This window comes from Podarcis pityusensis, assembly GCF_964106645.2.
Source record: "Podarcis pityusensis genome assembly, chromosome: Z".
NCBI lineage: Eukaryota > Metazoa > Chordata > Lepidosauria > Squamata > Lacertidae > Podarcis > Podarcis pityusensis.
The window spans coordinates 32883390-32893459 of NC_138044.1; the positions used below are offsets into that span (position 1 = coordinate 32883390).

Genomic DNA, 10070 nt, shown 5'->3' on the forward strand with positions numbered 1-10070 from the left:
CCTGGGGAGGGGCGTGGCCTCCTTGTCCTCCCGACGTGCGGCGGTCATGCTGCTGCTCCGCTCCCTCGCCGCGCGCCGCCTGCTCCGCGCTGCTCTCCTCCCCGGGCAGGGCTCGCGGAGAGGCTGCCACGCCTCGGACCGGAGCGGCCGGCCGCTGCTGCTCACCACGCCCATCTTCTACGTGAACGGCCCGCCGCACATCGGGCACCTGTACTCTGCGCTGCTAGCTGATGCGCTGCACCGGCACCGGGAGCTGCAGGGCCGCGGAAGAGGGCGCTTTACCACGGGTCAGTGAGAGGACTGGCAGAGGGGGTTGTGTGAATGGGTGGTGGGTTTTCTTCTCGTGTCAAAGGCTGCTAGATGCTGCTGATCGGTGGAGGCTTTTCCTTGAGCGTTCTTTAAAGCGGCTGTTGTTGTTGTCGTCGTCGTGTTCGTCTCACTTGCGCGGAGAAGACAGTCCCTCAAACTCACAATCTTTTCTGCGGGGAGATGGGAGTTTCAATGAAGCACGTGTGCATGCAAGTGTGCGGAACCAGCCAACTCGCGAGGGAGGGTGAGGCAGTCGCTTTGTGGGCAGGATCCACAGGGGCAGCAGATCCGGCCTCACAGACAGTAATGCATCACCTGCTGCTGCAGTGGCAGCAACAGCTGTGACACACTCCTTACCCACCCACCTAGCTGCCAGATGCTCTTGGGCTGCAGCTCTCATTAGTCTCAGCCAGCAGTGATGATAGATGGATGCTCTAGTCCAACAACATGTTTGGGGGGGGGTCTTTTTCCTTTAATATAACCAGTTTTCTCCATTTTTCCAGCCCTAAGAACATCAGATCAGCTGGATCACATTAGAAGTCTGTCTAGTGCAGCCTTCCAACCTTGGCTACCCAGATGTTGGTTAGCTGCAGTTCCCATCTCCTTGATCATTGGTCAGGCTGCCTGGGGATGATGAGAGTTGTAGCCCAACAACATCTGGAGGCCCACAGATACCAGGTCTGTTGGATTCTTAATTCTTTGCACTCTCCTATTTCTCTGCACAGGAACTGATGAACATGGTCTGAAGATCCAGATGACAGCAGCAGCTTCAGGAAGTTCCCCTGAACCGTTCTGTGACTGTATGTCAGCTAAGTTTCAGGAACTCTTCAACCAGGCGGGCATCTCTTATACAGACTTCATCCGTACCACAGAACCTCGGCACAAACGGGCTGTAGAGCACTTCTGGGCTTCTCTGCAGGACCAGGGCTGGCTCTACCAGGCCCACTATGAAGGCTGGTACTGTACTGCTGAAGAAACCTTCTTGGCTGCTTCCCAGGTCACTGAGCGTCCTGATGCTCATGGCAACAGGCACATGGTCTCGCTTGAGAGTGGCCACCAGGTAATGATAAGCCCCTCTGTATGAGTTCCCCTCTGTGTCTTTTCAGTTCTGATAGGGAAGCCCTGTTTTGTAGGGTTCCATCACTCGGGGAAGTATCTTTTGGGATTTGCAGCAGAGTCTGCTTTAGGATGGCCCCTATGATCTCATGCAACACATCTCAACAAGCATTTGGGGCAAATAGGAAGCACACAGATGCAGTTATATTTTAGAAACACTTTTCATCTTACCTCTGCCTTGGCTTTAAGCAAGAAAGGCTTCAGTGATACTTCTGAAATTTAATTATTTATTCACCATAAATATTCCCAGGTTGAGTCACATAAGAATAAAACAAATACTATTAAAAAATTTAAAGGAAGATTGAGAGCAGTGGATTAGCAACTGTAAACAATTAAATTGTTTCAGTTTTCAGAGTTAGAAGCTGGTGGGTGGGTGTTAAAGAAATATATTTCCATGGTGCTGAAAAGTTAGCAAAGTAGGTATCAGGTGGCCCTCCTTTAGTAGAGCATTTCAGAGACACATGGTATGTCACAGAGTGAGAAGACCATGGCTACATTCACACCATACATTTAAACACCTGCTTTTCCCCTACAATCCTGAGAACTGTCATTTATTAAGGGTGCTGGGAACTGTAGCTCTGTGAGGGATAAACTACAGTTCTGAGGATTCTTATTTGGGGCACAGGTGTGATTTAAATGTGCTTGAAATGTATGTTGGGTACACAGCTCCTCTCTCCATTCCTCACCCCCCTCACTTTGATGTTAGAGGAAGGCCTCTGATGAGCACATTGGCAGACTGATGTGAAATCTCAAGTCCATAGTCATTGCTTTGATTTTTTTCCCCTCCAACCTTTGATTATTATATTTGAAGACCTACCTCTTTTTATCCTGCTAAGAAATCCTCCTCTGCCCCTTCCTTTTCATGCAGTAGCAAGAACACAGTCACATTGACTTTACTGCATGGCTGATTCCTAAATGACTGCAGACAGCACGAGGTTACGTAGTGTCACCAAGCAATGCTGCAAAATCGCTCCAGAAGTGCTTCTGTCCAGCCATTCAGTTGCAAGCACACAGACCTTCTGTGTGAGTGAGGGAGGCTGGATGATGAGAAGAGGTTGCTATATGAGTCATGGCTTAGAAATTTGGCTCCTTTTTCTATAATGTGTCTCTGGCATAGGAAGGGGCATTGGGAAAATGCAAATGTCTCTTGCAACATTGGTACACACAATCTCATGCTTTTTTTACAGGTGGAATTATAGCAGAAATGACTGAGCAATTAAGTCACGTATGAGGCCAAATAAGGGACGCGGGTGGCGCTGTGGGTTAAACCACAGAGCCTAGGACTTGCCGATCAGAAGGTCGGCGGTTCGAATCCCCGTGACGGGGTGAGCTCCCGTTGCTCGGCTCCTGCTCCTGCCAACATAGCAGTTCGAAAGCACGTCAAAGTGCAAGTAGATAAATAGGTACTGCTCTGGCGGGAAGGTAAACGGCGTTTTCGTGCACTGCTCTGGTTCGCCAGAAGCGGCTTAGTCATACTGGCCACATGACCCAGAAGCTGTACACCGGCTCCCTCAGCCAATAAAGCAAGATGAGCGCTGCAACCCCAGAGTCGGTCACGACTGGACCTAATGGTCAGGGGTCCCTTTACCTTTACCTTTATGAGGCCAAATATGTGTGTGCTTCACAGTCGTGCTGCACAAGCATAGAAATTTGATAATTGGTGGAAAATTCAGCATCCTGGGGATTTGAAAAGCAAGTTTCTAGTCCTTCAGTTTGCAAAGTTAATATGTAATACCTGTCACAATCTCAGAAGTGAGCAAGTGGGGCTGAGCAAGATTTCCAGTAAGAAGCCCTTAACAGTTGTGTTTCTGTATTCTATGAGAAGCAAAGAAAAATCAGTCCTGTACATTAATAGTGAAAGTTCTCTGACTCTGAATCTTAATTTTGCTGAAATATCAAAACTGCATAAGAAGGAATTAGCAGCAGGCTCAGAGGAACCTTGTAGAAACACAAAAACCTTAAGGGAATAAAAGCTATAAAGGTGACGGATGGGAACTAAGTGAGGATTGAGCAAATTTAGTAGGCACAGAATGATGATGGAGTTTTGTGTGGGAGGGGGAATGGAACCTGGAAAGATAGAAAGAATGTGTGGCCGGGACCTTGAACACTCCAAGCAAGACACTTAGCACTGCAACATTTTGTTGCAGGTTCGACTTGTTGGTGTAACATAAGCAGACACATTAGGGTTGCTTAATTTGCACAATTTATGCAGGTTATAGGATTTGGTTTCTCTTGGCACCAAACAATGCAACATATGCACAGCCTTGGATTATGCAGAAACAACAATTTGGCCTTTAATTCTGGGTGGACATTTTCTGCATGATATGAGGGATTTGATTTATTTCTATACATTGTTTAATACTTAATCCATTTTGGAGGGCATAGTTGGTGTTTGTGTGAATGAGCCTGCTTTATTATAGAAAGGCATGGTATAAATGCTGGGGGGAAATGAATAATGGTTCCTGGTTATTGACTGAAGCAGGGCAGTCCAACTTTTCATACTAAGTGGGCTGCAAGAGTACTTCAACACAGAACCAGCAAACCGCATGCCGTGTTGTCATGGGGACTGGAATGCTAAAATGTGATGCCCCCCTTATGCTGCCTGATAAATGAGGTACTGGTTTTTGGCAAGGAGGCATGAGGCTTAAGCAGCACCACCTCCTTCCCGAAGCTGGAGAAGCAGGAACAAGGTTTTGGAAAGGAGGCAGGAGGACCCTCTTGCCTCCTTTTCAAAGCCTAGTGCCTTACTTACATGGTTGGGGAGAGTCAAACGTTGCTGAGGGCCACCTAAAAGGCCTCATGGGTGACATGTGGCCCTTGGGCCATGTGTTGAACCGTCCTGGTATGAAGAAATATCGTGTAGCAATTTTTCTGGAGCCTAGCAAGTCTGAGGACTCATGTGTGCTATACTTTCAGTAAAATGTCCTGCGAACTGTAGTTTCGTAACGGTGCTGAGAGTTTTTATGACACCTGCCCCCCATTACCTTTGCAGAGCTACAGTTACCAACACCCAACAAACTACATTTCTCAGAATTATTTGGGGAAACCAAAGCCAGGATATTGCTTTAAATGTATAGTGCTCATGGGGTTTGAGAGTGGTCAGTGCCTGGGTGGGAGGCTGCCTAGGAGCTCTATATATGCTGCCTTAAACTCTATGAAATAAAGGGGGAATATAAATTTATTTATTTATTTATTTATTTGGTTTTTCAAATTAGAATTTTACAGTCACATGTCCAACTTACAACATAAAAACAAGATTCCAAGGAATCTCTTGGACTTCCCTCCTCCCCTTTGTGGGTTCTCTTGTTAATCATTTCCTCCTGCATCTTTTATGATAATCCAAAATCTTTTACCTCTCCATTGTGTCCAAAATTCACCATTAAACTACAAGTGATATTCTAATCCCACTAACGATTTTAACTGTTTACAATGGTTTTTAAAATAAATTATAATCTTTCCCCACTCCTTATTAAAATTTCGGTCTTCCTGATTTCTGATTCTTCTGGTCGTTTTGGCCATTTCAGCATAATCCATCAACTTGATCTGCCATTCTTCTCTGGTAGGGACTTTATCTTCTTTCCATCTCTGAACCAATAACATCCGCACAGCCATGGTCGCATACTTAAATAGTCTTATCTGCTCCCTTGGGATTTCAGCATGGGGGGAATATAAATGTAATGCAGATGTGGGGGAACTTCTGGCCTTGCAGATGTTGTTGGACTCTAATTCCCATCAGCCCCAGTCAGCATAGTTTGGGGTGATGGGAGTTGTAAGGTAAAGGTAAAGGGTCCCCTGACCATTAGGTCCAGTCGTGACCGACTCTGGGGTTGCAGCGCTCATCTTGCTTTATTGGCCGAGGGAGCCGGCGTACAGCTTCCGGGTCATGTGGCCAGTATGACTAAGCTGCTTCTGGAGAACCAGAGCAGCGCACGGAAACGCCGTTTACCTTCCCGCCAGAGCGGTACCTATTTATCTTATTGCACTTTGACGTGCTTTCGAACTGCTATGTTGGCAGGAGCAGGGACTGAGCAACGGGAGCTCACCCTGTTGTGGGGATTCAAACCACCGACCTTCTGATTGGCAAGTCCTAGGCTCTGTGGTTTAACCCACAGCGCCACCCGTCTCCCTTGATGGGAGTTGTACTTATGAACTATAAAGGGCAATGGGAGTAATAGTCCAGCAATATCTGGAAGGCCAAGTGTTCCATCATAGATGCAATGAATATAAACAAATGAATAACTATTTGTAGGGGAGTCAGCAAAAAAAAGGTTGTGACCAGTTTCTCTCTTGCATCTCAGGTGCACTGGACCAAAGAGGAGAACTTCATGTTCAAACTGTCTGAATTCCGGGAACCTTTGCTGAGATGGCTCCAGGAAAGCAAGGCAACCATAACCCCTGAGCCTTTCCACCAGCAGGTGCTCCATTGGCTGGAGCAGGACTTGCCTGACCTCTCTGTGTCGCGTGACCGAAAGCGGCTGCAGTGGGGCATCCCTGTCCCCCACGACTCGACGCAGACCATTTACGTCTGGGTCGATGCCCTGGTGAACTACCTGACCGTTGTGGGTTATCCTGACACACACCACACCTGGTGGCCCAGTGCAACCCACATTGTGGGCAAAGATATCCTCAAGTTCCATGCCATCTACTGGCCTGCCCTGCTCATGGCAGTGGGGCTGGAGCCTCCAGAGAAAATCCTGGTGCACTCCCACTGGACAGTTCAAGGGCAGAAGATGTCTAAAACTCTGGGCAATGTGGTAGACCCTCAGGCCTGCTTTCAGCGGTACTCAGTGGATGGCTTTCGGTACTTCCTGCTGAGACAGGGTGTCCCTGAGCGAGACTGCGACTACTATGATGAGAAGGCTGTCAACTTGGTCAATTCAGAGTTGGCTGATGCCTTGGGGGGTCTTCTTAACCGGTGCACGGCCCCCAGCCTCAACCCCAGTGGAAGCTACCCAGGCTTTTCAGAGGCATGTTTCCCTCGGGTCATGGATAATAGGAGAGGCAAAGCCATGGCTGAGGACTACAAACTGGTGTCATCAGTGAAAGACCTGCCAGCTCATGTGAGCGACTGCTTCGAACGCTTTCAGATCTACAGAGCTTTAGAATCGATCCTGGACTGCGTGAGGCAGACGAATGGCTTCCTTCAGAGGCACAGGCCTTGGAAACTACGTCGTGAAGATCCTGAGGAGCAGCAGTGGCAAGACACCATCCTGCACGTCACTCTGGAATGCCTTCGGATTTATGGGAGCCTCCTGCAACCAATGATCCCAAACACTGCTGATAAAATCCTCACCAGGCTGGGTGTTAGTCCCACGGAAAGGTCTCTAAGCAACTTGAACTTTCTTCCTCGCTACTATGGCGAAAGGTCTCCCTTTGAAGGCAGGAGGTTTGGGCCAGAAGCTGGGCTCCTATTTCCAAAGCTGGAGAAATCCAAATGAACCCAGTTTCCAAAGCTGGAAAAATCAACAGATGCTGCAGAAGATCACCCACAAGTAGCCTCTTTTTATGCTTTCAGAAGGAGAGAAAAGATGGCAACTTGTGCCTTATGGTTACATTTTAGTAAATGGTTGGCGGCACGGTGTAGGTATTTATTCTCTTAAGATCATTCACAATAGTGCCTAGTAACAAGGTTCATTCATTGAAAGGGAGAGCCAGCTTGGCTCTGGTGCATATTACTCTGATGGCCCCACTGAGGATAATAATTCCTTTTAAGGCACATCTCTATCAATCCCCACACACAGAAGAATTAGGATAGCACTCACTTCTCATTGACCAGTCTGAGGATGTGGTGTGGTGTGTTGGTGATGGCTGATTCTCCTGAACATTTTTGCTGAACAACATCCAGGTGTCAGCAAAGTAGAAGTGGCAGAGTATGGCTTTGCCCACACACTGGTTGAAGAGGACAGTCACAAATGGTGAGCTGGGGTTCTTATTGTCCCAGATGGGGTCCAGCCTGTGGGGTCCAGCTGCCACTTGGCAATCAGTCATGGCTTGAAGAGGCACTCCACCCTTTCAAAAACCTCCATGCCTTTGGAGAACACGTTGCCAAAGTCTGTTCTCCAGTGCAGGAAAAATTCCCAGTATGAGACACAGAATATTGTTTGTATTCCAGAGGCTGGGGGGACAGGGATGCATGGGTTTGATGTCTGTGAATGCTGGCATATTAATGTGACATGTTCAGGGATGTGAAGCTCGAGGACAGGGACGTGGAAACTATGGCCCTCCAGATTTTCTGGGGCTCCCAGCTCCCATTAGCCCCAGCCAGCATAGCTGATACTCAAGGATGTTGGAAGTTGGAGTCAGGCAACATCTGGAAAGCCACATCTTTCCCACCCCTGCAGTGTCCCACAATACAGATGCAGGCAGAACATAGATGAAGCTCTTGAGTGATTTGCAGGAGATCAGCAATGGTTTGGGATGCCCAGTGGTTTAGCAATTGCAACAATAAACAGCCCCACCCCCACCCCCCCAATTAAGCTGCTGAAACAAATTTTGGAGGAAAACCAGGACTGGAGTCAAGGTTTTGATTCTGGTAGTGAAAACAAATTGCTATATGAGCAGGCGGTGCTTTTCTTTATTCTAAATGCATGTCCAGGAGCACCACCCAAGCCAACATTCAATACATGGTTCCTATGGGTGGATTTCGGGGTCCTATTAACAACAGGATCTCATAAACTTGGAGTCTGCCTACCCCTGCTCATGTATGTTGGTCTTTAAACTTGGGATGGGGAAACTAGTCCTCTAGATATTGTTGGGCTCCAACTCTCATCAGTCCCAGTCAGCAGGCCATAGATCAGAGACATTGGAAAGAGCCATAGCTCAGTGGCAGGGAATCTGCTTTGCATCCCTGACAACTCTAGATAGGGCTGGGGGATAGTCTTGCCTGAAATCATGGACAGCTACTGTCAGGCAGTATTGACAATACTGAGCTAGATGACCCCATGGTAAAGCAGCTTCCTATGTTCCTATCATAATGGATATTAACTGATTCACAAATGTTAATTTGAATAAAGTAATAGTTCTGCTTTTAGATCAGGAATTGCCTTCCAGATGTGGGGCTCCAGTTCCCATCAGCCACAGACAGAACAGCCAATGCAGAGATTATGTGACTGCAGTCTAATAACTTGCTTTGTTGCTAAGAAGGTATCTAGCAGCTGCAATTTTTGTAACCGTGTGTGTTTGTGTGTAAAAGGTAAAGGTCAAGGACCCCTGGATGGAAAAGTCCAGGCAAAGGAGACTATAGGGTGCAGCGCTCATCTCGCTTTCAGTCCAAGGGAGCCAGCATTTGTCCACAGACAGCTTTCCAGGTCATGTCGCCAGCATGACTAAACCACTTCTGGTGCAGTGGGACACCGTGACAGAAACCAGAGCGCACAGAAACACTGTTTACCTTCCCGCCACAGCGGTACCTATTTATCTACTTGCACTGGTGTGATTTCGAACTACTAGGTTGGCAGGAGCTGGGAAAAGCCGCCGACCTTGTAATTGGCAAGCCCAAGAGGCTCAGTGGTTTAGACCACAGCGCCACCCGCTCACCATCTTTTTATTTTATATATATATATATATATATATACACACACACACACACACACACATATATACACACACACACACACACACACGCAAAATTAATTGAGCGTATCCTTTTATAATTAATTAAATACCCCAGTAAAGAGAGGTTAGAGCTCTGCTAAAGCATGGAGTATTGTAAATGTGTGTATATGTGTGCGTGCCATTGCTACTGAAACACACCTGACTGTATATTTGCCATTGGATGAAGTTATTTTTCAATTCTTCCACATGCTTTAGCCCTAATACCTACTTTAAAGGCCAGTCCTGGGAAATGTGAGTGAATAAGAATCTGCTACGAGTAGAATTTTCTGCTTGTGTCTATCTCTATTTTCCTAGCAGCAAGTCATGCAGATGTCAAGGTTTATTACCTGTCTATCCAGCCTTTCCAATAAGGAGCTTAAGGCAGTGTCCATGGACTCCTTTATCACCAACCCCTCATTTATACCCTCGCAACAACCCTACTTAAGAGAGAGATTGACTGGCCTAGGCAGAGGTGTACCTGGGGGCGCTGGCCAAGTTGCCCCCCACCCCCACCCCAACAGGCAGCACACACACTCCACAAAAATCACACAGTTGCTTGGCACTCCTGGGTTCCAGGCAGTCTGGGTTGAGAGAGTCCCTGCTCTTCTACCTGCTCACAACCATATCCGAAGGTGATGGGCAAGGATCATAGATCTGGGTAGTGTGTGGCCCCTTTAGGGAGTGGGGTGGCGGAACAAAGAAAGGACTGAGTGCACAACTTTGGGGGATCTCAAACTTGTGGTGTGAAACTAACTGGTTGTCTGCTTCCTTTCCATTGTGCTCAAGGGAAGGGCAGGGAAGCGCACAGGAAAACGAAACAAACAGGATGACTGGAGGGGGCCCCTAGTTCTGAGCATGGAGTTGCAGTGCAAGCTATTTACTAAATGGGTACAGTTGCTGAATCCCCAAGAACAGGGCATCAGCCTGCAGACTGAAGAGGATATGAAAGATATAAAAATTGCATAAAGCACTTTGTAAACAAAAGCGAAGGCTGATAGAAATGATAAACAAATAACAGCCATAATATTGCCAATATCATTTCTGTAGCCCAG

At 47.4% G+C, this 10070-nt stretch overlaps 1 protein-coding gene across 2 annotated transcripts; it reads left to right on the plus strand.

Moving 5' to 3' along the window:
* Window positions 1–30: 30 nt before the first annotated feature.
* Window positions 31–9301, plus strand: MARS2 (methionyl-tRNA synthetase 2, mitochondrial). 2 transcript variants are annotated; one of them, XR_013981529.1, is made up of 4 exons: window positions 31–287; window positions 1035–1369; window positions 5724–7340; window positions 7378–9301. XR_013981529.1 is itself a non-coding variant. In XM_080990256.1 (3 exons), the coding sequence occupies exons 1-3, from the start codon at window positions 47–49 to the stop codon at window positions 6861–6863; spliced, it is 1716 nt and encodes a 571-aa protein (XP_080846382.1). In that variant the 5' UTR covers window positions 31–46; the 3' UTR covers window positions 6864–9301. The 2 variants fall into 2 exon arrangements, 1 of the variants encoding a protein (XP_080846382.1); XM_080990256.1 differs by having other exon boundaries at window positions 5724–9301.
* Window positions 9302–10070: the final 769 nt, after the last annotated feature.

Excerpts from the sequence above, each read along its gene's own strand:
- MARS2 (XM_080990256.1), top strand. The coding sequence starts at position 47 with ATGCTGCTGCTCCGCTCCCTCGCCGCGCGCCGCCTGCTCCGCGCTGCT. Across the intron at positions 288-1,034 it reads AAGAGGGCGCTTTACCACGG|GAACTGATGAACATGGTCTG; the intron begins GTCAGTGAGAGG and ends TTCTCTGCACAG. Across the intron at positions 1,370-5,723 it reads CGCTTGAGAGTGGCCACCAG|GTGCACTGGACCAAAGAGGA; the intron begins GTAATGATAAGC and ends CTTGCATCTCAG.